The 25199-nt window shown below is 38.1% G+C and overlaps 1 protein-coding gene across 6 annotated transcripts in view; it reads left to right on the forward strand.

The window, feature by feature from the left end:
* Positions 1-231: 231 nt before the first annotated feature.
* SESTD1 (SEC14 and spectrin domain containing 1) overlaps positions 232-25199 on the forward strand; it is a 54583-nt gene continuing 29615 nt past the window's right edge. Inside the window, exons 1-9 of one of the 6 annotated variants that reach the window (XM_066999098.1) lie at positions 958-3196; positions 3713-3806; positions 4052-4150; positions 6276-6413; positions 6503-6574; positions 14253-14332; positions 20381-20489; positions 23883-23973; positions 24962-25075. In XM_066999098.1, the coding sequence (XP_066855199.1) occupies positions 6543-6574; positions 14253-14332; positions 20381-20489; positions 23883-23973; positions 24962-25075 (426 nt within the window). In that variant the 5' untranslated portion in view covers positions 958-3196; positions 3713-3806; positions 4052-4150; positions 6276-6413; positions 6503-6542. Of the gene's footprint in view, positions 552-956; positions 3197-3712; positions 3807-4051; positions 4151-4197; positions 6414-6490; positions 6575-7152; positions 11956-14252; positions 14333-20380; positions 20490-23882; positions 23974-24961; positions 25076-25199 lie in introns of those variants that run through there. The other 5 variants (XM_066999099.1, XM_013171613.3, XM_048061468.2 and 2 more) reach the window with 5 other exon arrangements.

Raw genomic sequence — 25199 nt, forward strand, 5'->3', positions numbered from 1 at the left:
GGCTAGCTCATACAAGGGCCCTCAGTAATTGACGAGAAAGGGGCAGCACACCTGGCGCTACCTCATTTACCACAGGGTGCCTCGCACGGTTGCGTTTCTCGGGGGAGCGCTGCGCCCCGCCCCGCCCCGCCCCGTGCAGCCGCACCCCCTCAGCCGGCCGCGAAGGGCCGGGGCCGGCACTCGGCACCCCCTAGCGGGAAGGCGGCCGCGCATTGTCTGCCGCCGGGGTGGGGTGGGGATTCTCCTCGCCGGCTCTCGGCCGGGCCGGGACCCGCGCAGCGGCTCGGAGGGAGGGAAAGAAGGAGGCAGGGGCGGTCGGCTCCGCGCCCCGCAGGCGGGGGCTGCAGCGGCGCGGGGGCGGCCCCGGCAAGCCACCGTCTCCTTGCTGGCAGGGGAGGGGTCGGAGCCGCCCGCCCCTCGCCGGGGGCCGCCGCCGGCCCAGCGAGGCGCTGCGAGCCCGGCCGGAGCGGGCGGGTGGGTCCCGGCTCCGCCCCGCGTCCGCCCTGCCGCCGGCCTCCAGCCTGGCCGGGCCCCCGGAGCGCCGCAGCCCGGTGAGTAGGCGCCCGGGCGGGGGCTCTCCCCCCCGCCGCAGCCCCGAGCGCGGCGCAGGCCCCGCGGCCAGGCCGCGCTTTGTTCCCCGGGAGGCGGCGGAGCTCTGTCGGGTGGCGGCTGGCCGGCTGCCTCGCGGCCCTGCCGGGCACCGAGCGGCGGTGGCCGGGCCCGGCGGCGGGGCCGGGGGCACTGCGCGCCCGGCCTCCCCGCGCGGCGCCGCCTCCTCGCCCGCCGCGGGCGAGCTGACGGCTGCCTGGCCGCTCGCTTCCCTGACCCCTCGCGGGTCTCTGGCAACAGGTCCGGGCATTGTTCGTCCCGGCGCTACGGACGGGGCCGCGGCGGGGCGGGGGTGCGTGGGGATGGGGGGGGGGGCTCCTGGGGCATCACCGGGACCTGCTTTTGTGCGGGCGCCGCAGGGCGGCGGCCCCCTCCCGGCCCGGGGCTCCGTCGGGAGCCGCCTCGGCCGCCCTTAGGGCTCGCCCTGGGAGCCGCGGCCCTGGCGCTGCCTCGGCGTGGAAGCGCTGCCTGGTCGGGAAAGGTGATTCACGGCCGGAGCAGAGGCTGCTTAGAGCCGTGGTTGCTGTTTCTTCGGGTTTTGGCAGGTCTCTTGTCTAGCGATTTTGCCTTTTCTTCCTCCATAACCGTAGCGTCTCGTGATATCCACTAATAGAGCCTTTCAGGCAGATGGCTGTGGGCAGGAGATGCTCTAAAGCGCTCTGAAACTGTGTGTGTCACTGCGTGGAAGCAACTGTTTAAGACTTGTGTGGATTGCTGCAGTGTGGCTCTGTGTTTCATGAATTTCTCTCTTCCTCTCAGTAAGCAAAACTGGCAGTGCTTACACGGATTGGTGTTAATAGATGCTCTCATCATTTGCTCTTTCATCTTCATCCCAAAGGAAATACTGGTCCGCTGCGTTCTTAGCACTGTGGTGTTTGCCTTGTCCTAACGATTGGATGCTGACTTTGTTCCCTCATTAAAATTCACTGTGGTGAGGAAGCACTGCTTTTTCCCCTTCCCTGTTCCGTGATGTCTGATAAGGTTCAGTGCACAGTAAATAACAAATACCACAATTACATTACAGGAACAGCTATGGGGATGAACTTGTGTGCTAATAAGGGCTGTCATTTTTCTGAATGTATGTCTCTTTATAGTCCTAGTGACGTTGTCCATGCCAAGCACAAACTTAATAATGATGGAAGGGGGAAGGTGGACCACAGCGTAGAACTGAAGCTTGGTCAGAGAGGCCTGCTGCTTGTGCTTTGTTTTGTGGGGAAGAGCAAAACAAACAAAACTAGAGACAACTACAGTGTTGCTTCTAGTGATGGCTCTGGGGAGTTTGCACAATTCTTTACAGCGTAAGCTGTTGCATCTTGAAGAATCCTGTGAAATCATCTTAGCCAACTGTTTTTCTTAAAATAACATAATAGTTGATATTTTATTCACAGTTTAGATGGTCTGTAACATTGCTTTTCTGAGAAACAGAAATTAAGAAAACTTTGAGTGTCTTATAAGAAACAGTACCCTGATGTCTACTTGCATTATAGGCTCTAATTCCCAATTAGCTGTGGAATCATACTGCTCAGTAAAGCTTACACTAAGAAGGGAAATGCACATGGTTTTGGTGTTGATTGCTGTTTGCCATCAGCAGAAGGAGTAAGGTAGACTTCAGGTCAGTGTTAGTTTGCTGCTGCTTGAGAGGGGGGAGAATGGCAGGTACTTGTGGAAGAGACTAAATGTGTTAGTGGTGAGCTTACTAATGATGCTACACAACTGGTGAAGTTTTTAGGAGTAGAGCATGAAGAGGAATAATTGTATCCCCTCAGTGACAATGAGTAGTTGGGGAAATAAGGCACACTTATAGTAGGCAGCTCCTGATAAAGTAGGCAAAGCCTGCGCAATGATCTAGTAGGGGTAAGAAATGGTGGCACAGGTCTTCCACAGCATCTTTGCTCAAGCTATCTTGAGCACTTGCTATTGATATTCTTGTTCCTGATCTATGGGTGTGTACTACTGCCTTCTCTCCATCTTTCTGGTGTATTTGCCTGAGTGGCAAATTTCTGGTAATATCTCTCTTTATGAACCGAACTCTTGTTGTGAGAGAGTGCTGTAATGACTGCTGCAGCTGAGTAAATATAAAACCTGGGAAATGTGTTCAATGTATTGGCTTCACCTGTGATACAATAAACACAGATTTGAGTTGTTGGATGTTATTGTTGGGTGGAGTTTGATCATGGCTGCAACATTTCATGCAAATCTTGAAGCATTTGCTGAGGTTTTTCATCTAATGCTTATCTCTTAATCCTGCATTTTCTAATATGTAGAGGGACTATATCTTGAGTTCAATTTCTAATTTGCTTTCTTAATATTAGTGTTTAACTTGGTTAACTTAGTTTGTAGGAATACATTCATCTTCTTTTCACAAAAAAAACCCACACTGTTTTCCTTTTGCCTAAAACACTGTGTAGATTACCTCCGCTAGAAAGCGTACTGCAGGGATTCTGGTTCTTGTTACTTTCCCACTGCTTCCGGTGCTGCCTCAGGAGCATTGCCTGCTAATTATAAACAATGTTGATGTCTACCATATGTTTTGGTAGAAAATATGGGATTCCTGCTGTCCTACTCAAGTCGGATGCCTAGCTTATAAGTAAGTATTTGTGAATGTGTAGTGGAGAAGTTGTTTTCTTTATCACATAGCTTTCTAATAAACCCTTGTTTTCAGTCCCAAAGGAAATAAAATTTTAGTTTCAGGATCCATGTCTAAAAATATGGTCAAATACGTTTTTATTTTTAAAATTTAAACTTGCAGTATCCAGGATCTGGAGCTCAAACTTTAATGCCTACAGAAAGCAGTGTATTCCAGTTCCAATGGTAAGAAAGATCAATCTGTTCTGAAAAGTAGATTGTTAAAAACTTCATATGACTTACTTGGGTCTTATAAAGCTGATGAATATGCTGTGTTGAAAACTATCTTTGCAGCTGGTGTTGCACGAACTCCTTGTTAAGCTGTTACTTTTGTGTTTAACTTACCCACTTGTTTATTCATCTTGTGATGTTGTAAAATCTTTAAAACCTGATATAACTAAACCAAAGCTTCAGATACTGAAGTTATGTTTGCAGTTTGGCATTATAAAATAGTGCAATTTGTGTTATTGTCTCATAGTGTTAGTGTTTCAGAGCAGCACTCTCAAATGTAGAGGATGCTTACGCAGAAGAATGGAGATACCTGGATTCTAAAGAGAGAGCTGTGATTGCAGGTGAGAGTAAGGACAGAAGTTCTAAAAGCATCAAGGTAAATTGTTGCTGCTCTGCTAATGATAAGCCTGTGTACAGAAGAAAAATAAGAGACTCGAGCAAGTAGAATAACCCACTGGCAAGTCTTCTTAGTCTTAGACTAAATGAGAATGAGAGATCTTGAAGTGAGGATATCCTTATGGGAGAAACTAAACTTGACAAGGAAACAAGTAAAAATGAATATGAAGTGTTGTTTTCCTGTTTCTAGGAGAGAAGAGGAGCTGCAGCATTTTGGACAAACTGAAGTTTGGAATGCTAGGACATAACCTGTTAAGAAGGAAATCGCAATAGTTAAGAGGTGGTGAAGGTATAACTTAAGGCTTTGCAGCAGCAATGATTCAAGGGAGATAAATGTAGTAGGCACATGAGAATGCAGAGATAGACAATGGTGTTGGCAGAGTTGACTTTGAGATGTGTTCTTAGAAAGTATCATTAAAGGATAAATATAGACCAGACAAAATAAGGCAAAAAAGGGCACTGGAAGCGTAGGATAAATGGATTTGATGTTAACATAATGTTTTGGTCATTAAATTGCCTGTATGGCTGAACTTGAGAGAATAAATGGACATTCTTAAGGGAGAGGGTTAGGAATAACATCAAATACATAGATGAAAGGTGCTGTGGCTTATCTGTTATTGGGTGTTAATGGAAACAATGGTTTCAAATCAGTGTACTCTTAATGTATACTCTTACTCTTGTCTGTTTTTCCTATGCTAGCATAGCATTTGCAAATTCTTTCATGATATGTTCTAATTCAGCCCTAGAAAATAGTATCAGTGGAAAATGCATGAACTTGTTATACCTATGCTTCAGGTAGCAGTTTTGAGAGCTTGACTTTTATGTTCTCTGAAACATGTGACCATCTATTTATTTATGACGGTGGAATACTATGTTTTATTGCGAGGGAATGGAAGAGAGGTGCTGTGGTTACTGCAGGTGGTTGCTGTGGTCAGGTTCTCCTGCGGTTTGGAGCTGTAATGTTCAGGATTTTTCACATGAGAACAAAATTGAAGATAACTGTTCAACTTAAGGAAAGATTTAAGATTTATTTCTTTCACACAGTAACTTAAGGCCAGCACAGTTATTTTGTATAGCAATGAATCTGTAGTTCTGAAATATTTTGAAACTTACAGATGTGCATGAAAAGTATTTATGGCCCAACTCTGGAATATTTCAATCTTCTATTTTACTTTAACGTTTGGTTAAGATAAGTAATTTGAGAACTTTGCTAACTTATTCCTTATGCAGGGATTTTAATTATCTTCATTGTGTCTACCTTCTGTGCTGTGCAGTGGGGTTTGAGGAAGGAGGCCACTCCCATATATATTATTTGTAAATACAGAGGAAATTGTTCATAGTGCTTTGAGGCCCACATGCAGACTTATTTTGGAGCTAGTAACTTTGTTTGTCAGATATCAAACACGACGTTTTAGAGATGTGTAAACAGTCTCTTTATTAGCCTCTCTTTTGTTTTCTTTTTGTTTAGGCTCAGTTTTCTCCACCTAAAAAGGATAACTGCTTTTGTCTGCTCTGCTTATGTCTGTGTTCCCCACTGGACTTTCCTCTCAAACAACCCCTTGGCCCCTGCCCCAGACTCTATCTGGCTGTCAGTTTAGAAGAGCATTTCTTTTTGCTTCCATGTAATTGTAGTGACGTTATACTGGGCTGAGAAGTGATTCTGAGGGCCTGAGTCGCACGTACTTGTAACCAATGCCAAGTATGTGTATTGTTATGAAGTTGTAGAACTAGATTGTTTTCTTGCATAAATGTTATAAAAGGAACAAGAAGTTCTAATCTGGCACCCCCAGAGAAAAGTTATTTTTCATTTGCTCTAGACTGCCAACAATTGCACTCATCGGTGCAGCTGTTTGTCTTTTGACTTTGTCTTTTGATACAGCTGTTTATGGTATTGTCCAATCCCTCTCCTCTTACTATTTAGTTAGCTTTATAAAGTACTGAAGGCATAAGAGCTCTCTGATCTTTCATCACGAACTGGTTTTGGCCAGTTATTTAAAGAACTGGTGATAAGGGACTTGTTTTGGCCAGCTCTTTCACGCAAGCTTTTATGGCTGTTGGTTTGTTTTTCTTTTTTCAGTAGAGGGAGCTAGAGTAGGAGTCTGTCAGTTTATTTTATTATTCTATGAGTTATTTATTTTTACAACCTGAAACGCAAACCATCTCTATGTGAGAGTTTGCAATCTATATGATTTGTCATGTTTCCACGTGGTTTCCAACTAAGTAACATTTTTAAGAGCTGAACCTGTGTTTTTTGTGGTAATTAGGGAAGTGTCATGAGGGGGGAAAAAAAGTGTTTGTGCTATGCTTTGAACATAACATTTCAACTGACCTATTGGGAAGTAGGAAGGGATGGAAGAAGCCATCCCCCTAATTGCCTCACTTTGCTTATTCTGTGGTCATTCGATGCTCTGAAGTGCGTTGGGACTGTTCCAGATGACTGCAGCTTCTGCTGTGTTGGCTGCCTGTTGCAAGGGCGGGAATAAGGTAGACCAGAGTCTTTTGCTGCCTGGGGAAACGTCCTAAAAGAGCAAGCTATGGAGTTCTACAGAAAGGTAAACACCAGGGCTCTCTGTAGATGTGGCAGAAAAGGAAATATGGAGATCCATCCAAAACCTGAGACTTACTTTCTCTCCTATTGTAGGTTAAAGAAGCCTGGAAACTGCTGTAATTTAACATGTACCATGTGTGTTTGGCTTGGCCTGAGGCTGGAAAGGTTAGAAAACTCAAGCAAGCTATAGTTTTGTGTATAACATGTCATAGCAGTATTACAGACTTCCGCATGCGTTTCTGTGGGTTGGTGTAAGGCTGTCTGTGGATGTGACTTTTAAATCCAATGAAGTGCTGTTCCTGTAGAGTGCTAATTGCTGCATAGTCCCGTGCTTGCCCTTACTCTATGAGATGACTGAGGTTTAGGTACCTTGTGTCATAACTGTGGGTTGTTTGTTAAATTGTTTGTGCTCTTCCTTCCTTCTTTTCTTTACCTCTGATGTTTGCTCCAAGTCTGAGGAAAAGCTCTCATTCTGTGAAATGAATGGTTGACAGAGATCAAAGTTAAAACTTAAGAGCACAATGTCTGTCTTAGATTGCATAGCCGCTCTTACTCACTTGTTCTCCGTTTGCTTGCTCACCATTCATTAACTTGCTCATCACTTCTTTTTGCCAGTCATCATTTATTCACTGCTCACAGAATGTTGAGGGGGAGGAAGAGGGTGGGAAATGAATATGGAAGATGGATCAAATAGAGGAAGGAGTTGTTAGAGACAGCTCTTTTAAATTTTGTTGCTAGCTGTAGTTAATTGACAAAGTGTGAAAGTTAGGACTTGAATGTCCAGATGAAGATGGGGCAGGAGAAATTGAGTACTCTTTCTGAGCTTAAATTTGGTATGTCTGTGACAACGTGCTTTTTGATGGCTTGGCAAAACTGTTAACACAAATTTAAACAAAATTTGGACGTGTTTTCCAATTGGCATTTATCTGCTGTCACGAGTAGCTGAGTTAAAGTACTAATTGTGTGTCTGTAATGTAACTGGCATTGTATGATTGTGTTTTGCTTTCAAAGTAAATATGTTTATATACTGATGAAATCTGAGTCTATAGCTTTTATTTTTTAACCCCTTAGAGTGAATTAACAGTTTGTGGAAGATTGGGAATAATTTCTTTTGGTACAATTTGAAAATCAGGCACAATGTAAAATTTGAGTATGCCTTCTCTTTTCCACTGATGATTTGGTCAAAAAGAATAATCATTTTATGACTGAACAAAATGGTTGGAAAAAAATATCATCCCTAAATTTTCTTTTTCTGAGGTCTTAAAAGACTCTGACACTAAAAAATAAATAAGTAGTTGCTCCTGATTTGCTAGTTATCTGCATTTGAGTACCTAAGCTGATGTTCATCTACCAGGTTTTATGGTGAATTTGAAACTGTCCTGCTGAGTGACCCAGTTCTGTGTGCTCTTTAATTAGAGACAAAGGTAACAAATGAATGTTTACAGTCTTTTCTCACTCCTTGGGTAGGTTTAGTGTTCTCAAATTGCCCTGAAGTATCAGCGCTGGAGATACTGTGTCCTTCTTGTCTTTTTGCTACTTATGATGTTGTCTCGCGCATAGCTTTAATGTAGCTTTAAAGGAAGGTGGAATAATAATCTACTTGGATGATCGTGATATTCAGTTTTCTCTCTCACACATGAATTTTATTTGTGTTGAATGGATGAACTTTTTAAAGCTCATCCAGGTTGTTTGGGCTAATACTTTGTGGGTTGAAGTTAATGTCTGAAAGAACTTGCATGCTGGTTTCAGGGAATGAAGCTGTTAATTTTGAAGGTCTGCAATTCAGAAGTTGATTTTTAAAGAAAAGAAAAAAAAAAACCTTCACCCTATATGATTGAGGCTTTTTTTGTTTTTGCAGTACTTCAGAATATCTATTGTTATTCGTGATATTGTTTGTGGCTGGACTTGCAAGCTGCTACAGTTTTGAATGTAGCTGCCCATCTGCTCTCTGGTTATTTATAGGCAAATCTATGGAACTCCTTATAATCTCCCAAGTCTGCAAAACATTAATGAATTAAACATAACAATACTCTTGTAAAAAGGGGACTAATGTATAACATCCCCATTTTACAGATGGGGAGATTGAATGAAGACTAAAAGGGATAAATGACTTGCTGAAAGCCATATGTATATTTCATAGCAGAACAAGGAATGGGAACCAGATTTTTTTTCTCAGTTTTGGTCCTGCTTAGCAGACCAGCCATGCTGCATTGTCTGATACGTGATGAGAAAATGGTGAAATTACCTGCTCTTTGAAACTTGCAGTAGGTATTCATGAACAGACTAACCAATTTAAGGATCTTGCTCTGTGTACTGTGCTGAATATTTCAGTGCTAACAGCTCTGAGTAATTGCATGTGTATTAATTCTCTGTGATCCTGAATTCATTTTGATTGCTGATGTTTTTACCAGTGGTTCCCATTGGATTGATTAGAAAGAAAACATTTGTTAATTGCAGAGTGAGGTTCGCTCTAGCATCCTCAGGGCATCTTACTTCCAGTCATCAGGTTGGTACACGACCTTCAACTTCATCTGCCCTCTCTCTTTAATAGACTTTTAAAATGCTTTTAAACAGTGTCTGATCATTGGTTCTTACTTGATTAGTTTTATTGTAGGAGACTGAAGATGTATACAGAGCAAATGATATTCTTCATTCATCAGAATTACACACTTTAACTCTGACTAACACACAGTTTTAATTGTAGGTCCTTTTTGTGAATGTTTTATTTTTTTAAAGGAATTTTTAGAATTTCAAACTGCCTTGAATTAAAAAAAAAAAGTAATTTACAGTCTTTCTAGAGCTTAGCTTTCCAGAGCTTAGAAATGACAGGAAATGCAGCCTGCCTAGTCATGATTTGATTTCACATTGGAGTGCAGCCTAAAATAGTTTGCATTTTTGTTCTATAATTTTTTTGACAACTTAGTGTCTCTCCTGTCCTTTTTCCTACCCCTAAACTATATCTATTTAATTCAAGTATGTCTTCAAGAGAATTTTATTCTCAGATAGAATTAGTTTATACTTTGTGGGGTGATGAGAAGATATTTCTCTTCTTCTTTCTCTGGAACACCTTTCAAATGTTTAGGTCTTAAATACAAATATTGTCTGGATTTAATCTTGCTGTATTTCCATAGAAATCTTCAAAAGAACAAATATGTTGTTGGAGGTGAACTTTCATGTATTGATTTAAAAACCTGTAAGCCCAGGTCATTCTAAAGGAGTTCATTGAGATTCTTCGGTGTGTTTTTTATTTTTAGCATGTTTCCTGTACACACAAGTTTTATAACTTAGCCAATTAAAATACCATATGCCGAGTAGAAGGGAGGTATACATACAGCACTCTAGATTGTTTCTGACCTTGAGCAAATGGATTTAATCTCTTTAACTTGTTTCATATCTGTATAATGAAGGATTATAAAAGTTAGTCTTTGTTTTGGAATGATAAAACGCAGCCTGTTGAAGCACTTGTCTTTCTGCAAGTGAAATGTGTTCTCTTCAGTGCTCTTGTTTTTCCTGTGTAGCTTTTTTCTCTGAGTCCAAGTGCCTTTTTTAATTTTAATTTTTTAAAAATTTTCTTTTAATTTTTAAAGTAGGCACTGGGTCTGCAGCTTTCAGCTAGACAGCGTTACAATACTGAGCATCACATCATTCTTTCCTCATACTAAATAAAAAGCTTGAAGGTCAGCTTAAGACTGTCATTTTGTCTTCTTCCAAACAAGTTAAAGACTTTTTTTAATAGGACTAAATATACTTTTTTTTAACAGCATACTTTTAAAAAAAAAAAAAAACCTTTGACAGTTACCAGTGGAAAGTAGATGACAACTCGCTTGAAATTGTTTCACTTTCCAGTAGAAAAATGTCACTTAGTTTTAATTCAACCTGAGATTTTCTAGTGTGCTAGTGAGAGACAGTAAACGTTTTGTTAGTCTTGGAGGTTTTTATCTGGCATGTTGTGATAGCCTGCTGTTGTGAGAGCTCTCTTCTAGATAGAACAAATCAGAGCTCTTACAGAAGAGAGGTAATCGAAAACTTCCAGAGGTTATGGAACAAAGGCTAGGTGTTTGAAATTATCATAGCTCTGACTCACCTCCCTCCACTCTCAATGAACAAAATACTTCCTTTGGTTTCAGGAAATGCTGAACAAACGAACTATTTTAATCTGTGGACAGTGCCACTATTGTGGCAGAAAAGCAAGCAGCACTTGAATGTGAAATAAATCGGTGCTTTTACAACAGCGAAGTAATGTGTTCCTTAAAATCACTAAGCTGATGCAAGCTTTTGTTCATATGTGAAAGTATGAAAATTCTGAAGTGTGAGTGTGCAAATTTGCCTTCTTTGATTATAATACAGAGCCATTTGTAAAAAGTTTGAAATCCCTCTTGAGAAAAAGGGAAAAAATCATTACCAGGTGTGTTCCACATGTTAAGAAAGAAAAATGAATACTGTCAAAGCTAAATTGCTCATACAGCATGGTTTGAGCATGGTTGTAGTGGAGAGGCAAAAATGTCTGCTTGAGTCATTCTTGAGTTTTGTATTTTATGCAACAAATAGCCCACAATTTTTGCCTGAATCATACAGGAAGCTTTAATAGGATGCTTATCTGAGTGATTGTTTAAAGTGCAAGCTGTCTTGAGACTCAGTTTCCTGAAAGAGCCAGAACTTGTTTGTTTCTTTCTGTAATGTGTGAAATGTTTTATATAATTGATGAAAAAGACACTTAAATATGGAGATTTTGAATTAAGGGATGGAATGAACATTGAGAATCTTTACACATTAAAATAGGGAGGTAGAGTAAAAAGTTCTTGAGATATTTTTGTTTCCTAATAATAGTTATTTGGCTTCTTTCTGTCTGCAGTGAAGCTCATTGCTTTAACAAAAACGAACTAATATATTTTGCCTTGGGTGTTCTGTTTGAGGCTTTTTTTTTCCGCTTCCACTAGATCGCTTACAGTCTTGATTCTCTTACCTGTTTCTTTTCCAAGGAAAGATGTTATTTGTATACATAAATACAGAATTGCCCGGTGAGCTTCAGGTCTCAGTCTGAAGCCCTGTGCCTGGACATGGTTTTGTGTATTTTTCTTTTCCTTCTGGTTTGAGGTATGTGAGAAGGAAATTAACTTAATCATGTAAGGATTGAGTTAATTATATATGTTCTTTGAAATTAGACATGCTTAGGAGCTCTGGGTCTTGCTTTATCCTTTCAGCTACAGCAAAAATGATCTTCCCCACTGGGATGGTGATCGTGAGCTACACAGTAGGAGTTAATGTAAAATAACAGTCACACTTTCAGTACTATCTCAGTGGGAGCATCATGACAAATGTATGGAAATAAAGTATTTGTGAAGTTTTCTCCTTGATCAGCCTTCTGTTTCTTTTCTTAGGTCTCTCTTCCATGGCTTTTATGTTTTCTTAAAAAGCTAGGGAAGAAAGCCAGCATGCTATTTGTCAACTGCTGCCTGGATGAATGTCTGTAGTTCTTATTCTCGGTGGGGCTGGGGTGGACGTCAGGTGCAAGATAACTGCATTGTGCTGCTGTGCACAATGAGATGGTAAATATTTTTTTTTATTTGTATTAAAAAGAGTGGGTGGTCATTCTTTCAGGATGAAAATCATTGTGTGATAAAGACGTGCAGTGATAGTCATTTGTTGTTGTGCTTGCATATTACTGTAGGAGTGCTGTTTTGCTTGGGGTTGAGTGAAACCAAGTGCATGGCACAAGTACAGAAAGAAAAGACTCCAACAGCATTATATGACAGCAATAATACTATGACAGCGATTTTAATCTTCAAATACAGATGTATACATAGAAATGTATAAAGTAGTAAATTGGCAGGCTTGTCAAATATTGGGAAAGTATAAATTGACAAAAAATAATGGACAGTTTTTCTTGGCACAGTGAATGCCACCTGAAATATTTTGGCATCATTTTATCCAAGAAACAGTACGGCCCACAGTTTGAATGTTAGCAACAAAAAGCTAATCTGATGCTAAATCTTGATGATCGTATCCTAGCCTTTTGTCTGTTTTGACTGGTGGACTGGGGTGTACCTTCCCAGATGTAGATCCGGACTTAGTGGAGGTTGGTGGAGCTGCCATGGAGTCTGCCATGGAGTCCGTGATATGTGGACCCCATATATCATTCATCCAAGGTGATTAAAAACCACTCAGTCAAGAGTCCTCTCTAAATTATATATGCATCTTTTTGGGTACTTGTCACTATCTCTGGCATGCTTGAGAAAATACAAATTTATTTTTTTAATTGTTTCACATTTACCATTTATATTCTTAGAGATGCTTTTACTCTTCATCATCCCTAGGAACTTTTTTCCTAAAAGTTTCTGCTCTTTTGCAGCTTGTCATTTACTAGTGTTGAGGCTGCAGGTTTTGGTGTGGCTAGAACCCTAGTCAGTCTGTGTCAAAATTCCTCCTTTTATTTCTGTGAAATAACTCTACTTGGTTTGTCTAAGTTAGTATTGTATCCTAATGTTTGGAATTGGCTCCAGCTATTTACTTCCTTCAGCTGCTTAGCTTACTCAGTAAGTCACTTCTAATATAGTTATTCTATATAATTCTGGTTGTACGTTGCAACCACAAAATGTATCTGTTTACTTCAGCACTGAGATTTTTCTGAAAACCAGTAAACTCAATACACCAATAACAAGTTTATGCCTAGTAAATGAAATGTTTCTCTGTGCTTTTAACTACAAATAAATTTCATGAACCGAATAACTTGCATGTCATTTTTGTGACACTTAGAAATAGAGGGGGAGTGGAAAGTAGTGTTTGAGTATCAAACCAGTTTCTAAAGAAACAGTGTGCTTTGGTGGTTTTCTTGGGGATGTGAGCAAGTTGTCTTAATTATTTCACAATTGGATTTTCAGTTTTGTCAGGAAGATTTGTCTCTACGTGCTTTTCTGAAGAAAGTTTGTCTAATTGGGAAGAATAAATGAATCTGAAAATTGTGATACTGATCTTGGTGCAGGGGTAATGGGAGGGTATGAATGACGAAAGTTGGGTGAAGTAAGTTTGTTACGGGGAAAGCACTGTATGTGGTGCTGCGTAGTACAATAGGACATAGTAAAAACAAGCATGAACTCAGATACTTAGGGGAGGATGGCAGTTGATGCTTTGTGTGGGCTGGAAGACAAGGTTGTAGTTCTAGCATCCTGTTCATAGCCGATGAAACACTGAAGCATTATCACAATGAACAGCGATTTATAACACAATGGAAGTGAGATGAAGGTAAGAAGGGATTTGGAGACAGAGCAGAAAAAAGAGCAGAAGCATTTCCATCTGTAGGCTAGACTTGCTTATTTTGGCTGTTAGATGTTTTTTCTTTAATTGAAGACTTTCTAATGGCATGGTAGCGACAGTGTCCTAACATAAATGTGGCATAAGGTGTTTAATGACAATATCCCCGGTAATTTAAGGTAGACTACCCAAAAGTGGGTGAGAGCACCAATCTTATTCACACTTTCTATATCTGAATGACAGAGCAAAAAGATGATTTACATGTAAATTAATTTTACTTTAATGGAGTTGGGGAAATAAGGCTTTTATATGATTTATTTCTGTATCCTTGGTTGAGATTCCGCTTTGATTTTTCTTTTTTATGAGGAGGAGGAAGATATGCTTGTTTATAATCTTACGCATTTTTCATGTAAGTATTTATTTTTCCTCAGTTTTTACAATACTTTGAATTTATTAAATGTAATGAGCTGACTTTTGATTTTGGTGTTCTACACTTTCTTCAGAAGAGTATAGAAGTGCTTTGGCCAGTGTGCTTTCTAGTGAAACATTGCAGTTGATTTTCCCTGCTTGGTGACTTCAATTTCTTGTGTTTCAGAGCTGTGGAAATTAACTGCAGTAGAATGGAAGCGTCAGTAATATTACCCATTCTGAAGAAAAAATTGGCTTTTCTTTCAGGTACAGTTTGTTTTCCTCAACTTGTTCCTTTCTGCATAATTTGGATGGGATTTTTAGTTTGCTTTCTTGTATTTATTGGATATATGTAATGGAAATAAATTATAGGCTAGCACTTTATCATATTTCAGAAGCATCTGTGAACATTTTTTATCTAGTAGCCAAGCTATTGTAGTTGGCATCTAGCACTTTTCACTGTAGCCCGTAACTCAACTCCACAAAGCTGATGTCATGAAGTTGCAGCATATAAGTAAAATAATGATAATTTAGCAGACATTCAAGAATAACCCTTTTTGTTTTGTAAGTGATTTTAGAAATGCAGGTGGTTAGTTTCAGGATTTCCTTTAGAAAATTTTTCCTTCCTTGTCACCCTTGCCTTTTTTCCAACGTAGAAATAGATGGAAGCAGAATTAGCCAGGCATTGCCACACTTTTTTACCACCTAGTTAATTCCGGCAAGGTTTAAATGACTGTTCTTTTATTTATTCAAACTTCTTGAGTCTTGGATTAAATGCAACTTTCTCATCTCCCCAAGCCAAAGAAAAACAAAAGGGAATGCTTGAAATGATGAATGATATTCTTTTCCTGATTTCACTGCTGTTATAGATAGCGGTCTTAGTTCTTGGTGTTTAAATGTCCCCTTCAGGGAAGGTAGTTAATTTGCAGAAAACATCTCAACTTTACAAATTGACAAGTGTTGCAATAACTAAATATTCTTCTGTTTTATTTTATTTCAGCTGGTCTATTTTAACCTGCCAATTCACTTGAAGGGAAGGGTGTTCCTTTTTAAATACAGTTTCTTTTTATTTGAATTTGCTCACTGTCCCAAGGAACTTCAAATCAAACAACTAATTAAAAAAAAAAGAAATGAGCATATATTTACAGTCTGGAACAGTGGAAAACTTCTTCAATAATATCAGTAGATGCATAGTTGTTCAGCATTATACTACAAGGAAATTCTCATTAACTAGAGTGCCTTTGCAGTTTGGCCATTAAAGCTGCCTGATCCACTTTGAAATATAGATATTCTTAGGTGAAAAGTAATTTATTGAGTACCAGGTAAATGCTAGCAACCTTTCTGAACTTATGTAATAGGTTTGACCTCTTTGGAATTGCATAGTATTAAAGGATGTTTTAATTTAATAAATGGTAAAGATTGATGCATTAGTTCTTTTAAGCATTCTTCAGTATAAGTAAAGGAACCCAGCAGACAAACCAGTTTATCATGTCTCTTTAAAGCAATATTATTCCCTGTAGTTCCATAAATAAAGCCATAATGATTAAAAAAAAAATCAGAAAAATGATATTTTAGGGAAAAGTTCTCTGGTGTTTGTATGTTGAAGCCTCTTGTTATTTTAAATTATGTGGGTACAAATGTTGGCACTGCCACCTCTTTCTGGAAGCAGAACACAGTGGTTTCTAGTGGAACAGTGTCTCCTCAGGTTTGGAATTCATGGTGGTGTGCAGACAAAACAAGAAACAACCAACAAAAAAAACACCACCAACAAAAAGAACCACTTGAGTGCAAAATAAATTATGGAATTTCTTTTTTTATGTTCTTAGTTGCTTTCTTTAGCTTACATGTATTTTTTTTCAGTTCTCAGTTTGTAAACTGTATCACTTCTAAGTTATGGCAAATCACCATGATGCGTCTCTTGATTTTTTTTTTCGGTTTTAGTTCGAAGCCTAGGGACTTAGCCTGAGAATAGTGCTCTTTTGTAAGACAAAGAAATTCCAAGTTTATTATGCCTAAACTCATAATCGGATTTTGTGTTTCTCTCTCACCATTGTATTCTGAAGGTGGTAGTAAATGTTTATGGAATCTCTAATATTTAGAAAGGTGTTAAATGTAATACAGCTAAGATAAAAGAGCAATTTACTTTTATTCGATTTAATAGTTTTTGTTTAATGTGTTAATACTGGCAAATGTACACTGTATGATAGCTATCAATTCTTAACTGGTACCTTTAGGGTAATGTTCCTTTAAAGCCTCAGTTTTTCAGTATTTCCTTTAAAAATACAATTTTGAGTTAAAATGATTTTTAGATGGGTAAAAATGAGTTAGCTTTTATGTAAATCACTGGCTATCCTACACTGAACAAAAGAATGAGTTATAATTCCTGCTTTGTCCTCATTTTATGCTATGACAGGTTGGCAGAATATTTACCTGATATGTGTATTTCAGACAAGAAGGCAAAAATCACTGTGCAAGCAGAATATAGATGTTTGAATCTTTTCTGCTAATGTTTACAAGATGGAGGAAAAAAACTTCAGTTACTCAAGATGACTTGTACTGAAAATTAGTAATTTTAGGAAATTATTCCAGTCTGTGTGAAATGTAAAGAGAAGTGTTTTTCTGTGGGTTCAGCAAGTGCTGTTTTAATCTAGATATAAAAGTGAAAATTTCTGGGTGGCTAGTATTTTACACAAGTGGACTTCAAGTGCTAATTCTAAATTTTGACTTGTAAGACCCTTTTCAACACTGGAGTCTTTCAAGTCTGTAAACTACATATGAACTACTATTAATTGTTAACTTCCTTTGTGTGGATTGGTGCTAGTCTCATGAATCCAGAAATAGCATGTAGAAGAGCAAGTCTTTCAGCTGTGAATCAGCCATGATAAGAGTAACTTCGTATAAATGCAAGAACACATGTTTCTGCAAACCGTCCCACCCCCCACTGCAAATAACTTAAATGAAATGAACATCTTTAAGCCTCCATCTCAAGATCGCTCTTGAGTTCATGGGAGGAGGTGAAGAGGGAGCATTAGATACAATACCTACAAATCCAGAGTTGCTGCCATGGCTCCTGATGGAGTTTCTGTCTCTGGAGGTCAGACCAAGGCCAACTTTCAGTTGTTCCTTATAGAAACGCCTTCATAACTTCTGGTGTTATTACTTTTCCTATCATGAGCTCACTCAGTTTGATCACCAGCTTCTGTCCATTCTGTGTTTTTAATTTTTATGGTTGTGACATTTTTCTTTACTGTGTTAGTTTTTCATACTTCTCCATTTTGATACATCTAAACTATTTTTGAACTTAGCTATTGCAGTTTTCAGCTTTTAGTTTCAACCAATTTGTTTTCCAAATTCTTGAAAATTGCTGTCCTCCTGCCTTTCAGAACTTAAAAAAAAAAAAAAAATCACAGCTTTTTGGATAGGGAAAGACCAAATGATGCCCAACCACATAGGGAAAGGCTTCATTCTTCATCGTAATGTTCTGTTTTTTTCTTGTTGAGATAGCTAACAAGCTACTGTTGAATCAGTATGGCTTCTGAGGTATTATTTCACATCCACACAGCATTTTCCTCTTATTTGTTGGATTTAATGTGGGTTCACTAGCCAGTGTAGACAGTGGGGAGAAATCATTTTTTTCCACTCCAAGTGTACAGATGAGAACAAATCTCAATTTTCTTGTAAGGATTGAGTTACTTTTCCTTCCTTTTTTCTTCCCCTTCCCCTATCCATTTTGCAGGCTTTCTGACTGGAAAGGCTTTTGGCCTGAAACAGACAAGAATGAACAGTCTGTAAACAACTGTTCCTTCAGACTTTGAACTCCTTCATGGATTCTGGAGAAAGGATCTACCTTTTTATCCTGTCTCATGTAGCACCACTCTTATGTTTAGAAATAGTTATTAAAATCTGTGTTGTTGGTTTTCCAACAATTCCTCCCCTCCATTGATTTTTTTTTTTCCCCTCACACACACCCAAAAAAAGAAGGGGAGGGGGAAGGGAAACAACTGTTTGAATAGACCACCTGTAAAGCAGTAGTTTTGAAGATGTGGAATAAACTCACCTGGATATCAGTAGATCTTCAATACTATTTGTGGAGATTAGGCAGCTTTGGAAGCAAGGAAAAAATTGCAATTAAGATGCCAACATATATTGTGCAAACAAACTTTTCATTATCACACCTGCATCTCTAACATTTTGGGGGGAATTCTCAAATTACGCCAATTTAGATATATACATATGCAAGTGTTACTGTGCCGTACTTGTGTGCTTTGTCTTATTTCTCCACAGCTGTTGCTATTCTTTAAAAAGTTCTGCTCCCTGATTTCAGGGGGAGAGGGAAGGCAAAAACATGATTTCATGGCTTTAACCACATAAACAGCACATTTACAATTTGAGAATATTTTTTTTTCCCCTTCAGGACACAGAAAAATTACTTTTCTTTCTCATCTCCAATGAAGCTGAGATTGTCATCACCTTGGTACAATTACGTGTTTAAAATCTGAAGTTACTAACTGCCTCCTTATATGTACTTAAATGGTTCCATGCTATTTTGGACTGATTTTTTAAAAAAAAGTTAATACTTTTTTTAGAGTAAGTTTTGAATAAAATGGAAAAGGCTTTCCAATGCTCCAGACTGTGGGAAACTTACTTTGAAGCTGGTTTAATCTAGAGATGGGTATTAATATTTTTTAAATACAAACAGCTGATAATTAAAGCAAAACTGTAATAAGCTATAAAGTCAAGCAGTAGGTCCTTCTGGAGAGGTCCTTCTGGAGTCTTCACATTCAGTCATGTTTTTCACTTCATGTGCAAGTTCCGTTCTCCACTTCTTTACTTTTTCTTCTGTTCCCCCGGAACAACAACAACAAATTAATAAAAATAGTTGGAGTCTGAAATAATTTTTTTTTAGCTGATTACAGACATTAAAAGATTTAAGGCTAGAGAGGAAAAAAAATAGATAAGCTGATTTGCTCAAAATAGTGAATACATGAACTAGATAGGAACTGTTCCAAATTATGTGGAAAGATACAGCACAGCTACCTCTGGCCCGTTACTGAATTTAGTTCTCCAAGTTAACAGCTATTTAGGAACAAATTTTTTGATCCCAAGGCCTTGTGCATTCAGAAGATCACCAACGATATCCCTGTACTTGGAGATGCAGTGAATACAGAAGGGTCTGCTGCACACCTGACTGGTTTCCTTCACACTACAAGATTTTCTGGTTGACCTTTCTGATAGAATAGAAGCACGTGGTAGGAAGCTGTGTCAGTATTTATTTTTCATGTGATCTTGTTCTATTAAGTATTTTTAGCTTCAGTTGCAGTTTAAACTATGAGAAAACTCAGTCCAAATCAATTTTGGTTGCTGGTTTATAGCCATGTGACTCAAAAGTCAGTCTTTTAGAGGAATCACAGAATATCTGGGTTGGAAGGGACCCATGAGGATCATCAAGTCCAATTTCTGTGTCCCCAAAGGACCATCAAAAAAAAAAAAAGGAAAGGACCAAAGAGAAAATTTCAGCTCTTTAGAGAAAACTTTTTTCCATTTAAACTGTACTTTTCCAGAGACTATCTGGATCCTGTGTAATCAAAAATGACCGAAACCACAGCTGTAGAACATTCTACTTAAATGCAGCACCTTAGCATCACTTAACAGTTGATCTTACTGGATCTTTTTGTTACGGCCTGTATTACTTTTATTAGAAGGGTTTAAAACACATACAAAGATTAAAGCAACTGGCTTGAAGTATTTATCTTAATTGTGAGGTGACTGTTACACGTTTGTAAGTAGGTATGGAAATCTTACGAGTTTGATGCTTGAATTACCAACTTAGAATATATTCCATGGGCAGCCTGTGTGGTAAAAAGATCCTCCTTTGTATAGTGGGTGTTTCGAGGAGGTCCTGTGTTATTTTGAGAGCTGCTGTGTGCTCGCTCACCTTGGAAGCTTACCATGTTTCTGTCAGGCTGGTATTGTAGATGGTTTAGGAAATGCTTTTTGGAAAACATTATCTAGATATGCAAAAAAAATGCTTCTGTAAAACTTGATTTAGGGTGACGTTTGTGTTGAAAGCACAGAATGAAAGACTGATCAATATGAATGGGATCTATGCTCTGAAGCTTTGGTGATGCATTAAATATTAGTGTGGTGAATGAATTCTCAAGTCTGAGAGGAGAAGCTTCACTTGTGATTTTCATAGCAACTAGAAATACTAGTTTCATGGTGTGTTTTGGGACCACGTAGCTACAAAGTTTTTTGGTGGTGGTGTTTTTTTTTTAACGTTAACTTTCTAATGACTTTTTCACTCCCCCCAAATAGGAGGGAAGGACAGAAGAAGCGGCCTCATTCTGACAATTCCATTATGCCTTGAGCAGACGAGTATGGATGAGCTGAGTGTCACGCTAGACTACCTGCTAAGCATTCCAAGGTGATTTCAAAGGTGTTTGGCTCAGGGCTGCTTGCTTTTCCAGTGATAGAAGGGGTCTCTTGTTGTTTCTTTTTTTTTTTAATTTGACTTTCAATACAAAATAAATTTTATGTAATTGGTTGGCTAAAATGTAATATAATTTGATTTAATCAGAAACATAAGTTTGAATAAACCTAGAGATATCTATTAAGGCTTGCCTGAGTCCTTTCATTCTCTGTATCTGGCTTTGGTTGTGGTGTGTTTTTTTTTGTGTTTTGTTTTCCTTATGTATTTCCTCACTCCTTTCTTGGGATATTTTTGGTTATTTCTAATGACAGTGCATTTAAACTGCCTTGTAAATTAATGAGCTACCATTGAAATTCTTAAGCTTACAAAGGTATCATTGCAGTTGCTGAATTTACTCACAGTAATAAAGCTTCCTCATCTTTTTTTACTTTGCTATGTGCATACTCTTGGTAATCTCTAGAGCTTAAGTATGCACTAAGTTTAAAAATAGATAAAATCTCACGGAAGTTAATGAGTTTACTCAAGTGTTTAAAGTTGATACCGCTTAAATGTGCTGAATTACGACTTGAGTGTTTTGTTGTTCAGTCCTCACTGTAAAATAATTATGTTCTGCTCATGTAACTCTGTAAATTTATAATGATAGTTTTTGGCCCTAGCTTAGCTGCATTTTATTTCTTAAAATGTAGAGACTGGTCTTTATAGTTGTGTTGTATTTATCTAAAAAAGAAAGAAGCCCATCAACTAAATGTTTGTTTGTATCCCTTTAAGTATGTTTTTTTGGAAATAAGAATAACTGAAGAATGTTCAGTGCACTTTGTTTATTGGAATCTGCAAATGTGTTAAAAACATGGTTAAAAGTCCAACTTCTTTTTGCAGTTAAGGTTGTTGGAAAAAAAAAAGTTCTGGTTAGGGAGAGAGTGTCAAAGAATAAGTTCAGTATGTTTATAGATAAAACATCAAAATGTGTATGTTGAACAGCATTTTAGCTGTGGAAGCTTTAGGGTTTTTCAAAGAGCTTGTCTTTTTTAAAGTCATGAAAATCCCAAATTGTCATCCATGCAAGTCATCTCATTGACTTAAGGACTTGGCCACGTTTATGGAACAGATGCAGGCATTGTTGTTCTCGCAAGCATTAATTATTCTGCAGGTTCATCCTGGTGTATATTTTTACATATATTAGCGTAAAAATAACTGTCTGAAAATTCAACCAAAGCACTCTTTGTACTCTGTACAAACTGGGAAATCTGTTTGAAAGAAAAGTTGTGTTACCACTTTGAATGTTCTGTTTTTCAGTCATGTGGAAAAAATGACCTCTTTTATGGTGGCAGTATGGAAAGATCATTGTCATTTTTGTTTGCATTTTGTTTGGTTAGTGGGAAGTGTGTACTTTTTGGCCTAAGCTCATGCCTTTTGTGTTCTGGAAAGAGTTGCTGAACAGTGTTTGAAAAGGAGGGTTGTAGGAATTAATGTTGTCCCAACCCTGGATAGCTGTCCAAGAAACATTAATGTTACTTTTTTCCCCCCAAGTTCTATCTATAAGGTAACCTAGTATGTTTAACTTTGAATTTAGTTGAGCATGCTATATATTATAATTGTAACTGTTTTGTAAGGCAGGTTTTTTAGCATTAGTGGATAGTTGTTTCCAAATTTAAGAGGCATAACCGTTTAGTGTCTTGGGTAACATTCTGGGTGTGAGTAACACTCCTAGATCTTCAGAAAGCACTTTTCTAAAGTTTCAAGTCACCTGTTACACTTTGCTTTGATGCTATTGAAAATTAGAGCCCTATTAAGAATATAAGAAAAGCAAAAGCAGCAGTGTTATCCTATTGCCTGTGCTGGTAAAAGGTTGCTTGCTTTGTTGTGTTCTCTGTACTGTAGTTCAAATCACCGAGTTTTATTTTTTCTTAAATTTTCATATGAACATTTGTTTGATCGGTTGCTGAACATTTCATAAGTAGTAGTTCACTTTTGGATTTGATTTTTTTTTTGGAATGGATTTAGTAGTTGTAGAGAACAGGTATGGATACCTGCAATACTTCAAGATGTTATAGTGCCACTATTCATCTTGTTCTTGAAAGTACTGGTAGTCAGTCTTTGAGTTCATTCTGAATAAATATTGCATGCACAAGGTGTGATTACTGTTTTTTTTTTTTCAGAGTGCTTCCAGGAAAATCACATTTGATTTTACAGGTTCCTTAAGCAAAATCAAAACGAGTTAGGGATTGGCAGCCAACTTTGTAATTAACATTTTCCTGAATAGACATGTGAAACATAATGCTTACTGTTACAAGCAAGTTATGTTGCTTTTTGTAAGCTAAGGAGAAATGGTTTTGTTTTATAATTACAGGTTTGAGAGCCTGGTCACTAAAGAGACTGTACAGTGCTTTTCTACCTCATGTAAATGTCATGTTTTTTTAGTTACTTACAACTTTGCCAGATGTGATTTCTCAGGTTGAAGTTTTTCTATCTAATGTGGTAACTAATGCTAAAAAATACAAACATCTTTCCCTGGCCGCTTCTGGCTGCTGCTGTGCTGATGGTCATATCCAGGGGTTGCTGCCACCTTTGAACTCCGAGCTGTTCTTGTTGGGCACCTTGCTGCCTGCTTCAGTTAGGAATGAGCTTGCCATCTGCTTGTGTTAATGTACTGAGAGCAAGGAAAGTTTTTACTGTTTTTTTCTCATTCAGTACTTAAAAATTCAAAAGCTATTTCTGCTTGTCTTTGCAACTGAATTTTAAGCAGAGCTTTTGTACGTAGTATGCCCAGACTCAAACCTTCTTATTAGAAAAGATGTCTGTTTAAAATACTGTTTTCTAGATCTGTAGGCAAAGCCTCTGTCCTTGTAGAGACTTTCTTTGCACTGTAACATTTAGACAACTTGTTCAGGGAAGAAATTCAAGGACGCTTAGATAAATTCCTGCTTGGAAGTGCATCAAATGATATATAGCTGTATCCTCAAGTCTGTGCCAATTCACAGTGACCTCATGAAAACTGGCATCCCTTTGCCTTTCATAGGAAAGGTTGATTTCCAGTTTCATGTCTTTCTGAGGATTTTGTGAAGTTTATAGTGAAGTGGTGAAGTTTATGGTGTAGTTATGAAACCTTTCCAGAGATGCTAAAGTTTAAACGTATACTTTCATTAGTGTGAAATACACTTCAGTGCTACTGAGAAATTATAATTTGTAGTATCTATTGTAATTTGTAATAATTGTGCATTAAAATTGAAAATTACTCCTAAGTGAGCAAACCTAAGTTTTGTAAATAGTATTATCATAATTAAAAAGTTTATAGCTGTATTTTCCAGTATATTTAAATCCAAAGTCATTGTGGTCTGACACTTGTTGATGAATTTTTTACTTTTTTCTAAGCATTTTTCTTCTTTTTAGTGAAAAATGCAAAGCTAGAGGATTTACTGTGATTGTGGATGGCAGAAAATCTCAGTGGAATGTGGTGAAGACAGTTGTGTTAATGCTGCAGGTAAATCAATTTTTATACGTTCATGGTTGACAGATTAGTTCTATAGATGTAAACCTAATAACTGTTTTACTGTAGAGGTAGTAATTTCTTAATAGCGACAGACAATTTATGGCCTTTTACAATCACAGAATGTGTTCTGTACAAGAAGAAACAATCTGAAAAGGGAATGATTTCTTCCCTCAAGTGAGTGTCAAGTTCATTACCAGCTCAAAACATGAGATTGTAGATTTTTTTCTAAAACAGAGTTTTAATTTAAAGAATACAGAAGTATGCTCCTGACATCAACAACTATGAGTAGTAGGAATGTCTGCAGGGGACAGTTGGCACTGGTAGTGCATCTAAGTAGGCTTTGATGCAATATGCTGTACTAATTGGCTTCCATTGAAATTGAGTGTAGTAGTTGATTTTGTTGCATGTAATAGTTTCAGTCAAATTATATCCTGGATGCTATTCAAAATAGAGAGGGAAAAAAGTGCTAATTCCCAGCTAGAGAAGTTCATAATAATATATTATTTTATCTCTTCAGAACGGTGGGGTAATGAAAAAGTCTTATTTCTGCTAAACAGTGTAGGTTATTTTCTGGTCTCAGTGGTCAAAGAAAATGCAAGATACAGCACACTGAAACAGAGGAGAGAACTTGGACTACTGACTTTCGTACTGCAATTTTAGTGAAGCCAATCATTCATGTTTTTCTGTATTAGTACAGCATGGACTAGTGGTTGGACTTCAGGACTGGGAGTAAAGAGGTTAGATTTTCTTTTTAGTTCTGACACTTTTTTGCTATGCAGTTTAATGCAATCTAATATTAAGTATGATGGAGCCAACATGGGACATAGATGCAGAAAAATTTGTTTAATTTCTATCTGCAAATGTAAGTTTTTGAATAGATAGCGACACTCAAATGGAATTCAGTTCTGTGGAACAAGAAAGCTAAATCTTGAATGTTTTACTAGTTTCTTCCCCCTCTCACCCCAATTTTTTTTTACAGAATGTTGTTCCAGCTGAAGTATCACTTGTTTGTGTAGTAAAGCCAGATGAGTTTTGGGATAAGAAGGTTACACACTTCTGTTTTTGGAAAGAAAAAGATAGACTTGGCTTTGAGGTATGTAGAGTTTTGTCTTCTTCAGTCAGAAATACTATTTTTGGAATACTAGAATAATTGGATGCAAATGAATAATCTTAAAATAGTTTTATTTTAGATGCTCATTGTGTATCCTTAATAAACC

The sequence above is a fragment of the Anser cygnoides genome, chromosome 6, assembly GCF_040182565.1.
Source record: "Anser cygnoides isolate HZ-2024a breed goose chromosome 6, Taihu_goose_T2T_genome, whole genome shotgun sequence".
Lineage (NCBI taxonomy): Eukaryota > Metazoa > Chordata > Aves > Anseriformes > Anatidae > Anser > Anser cygnoides.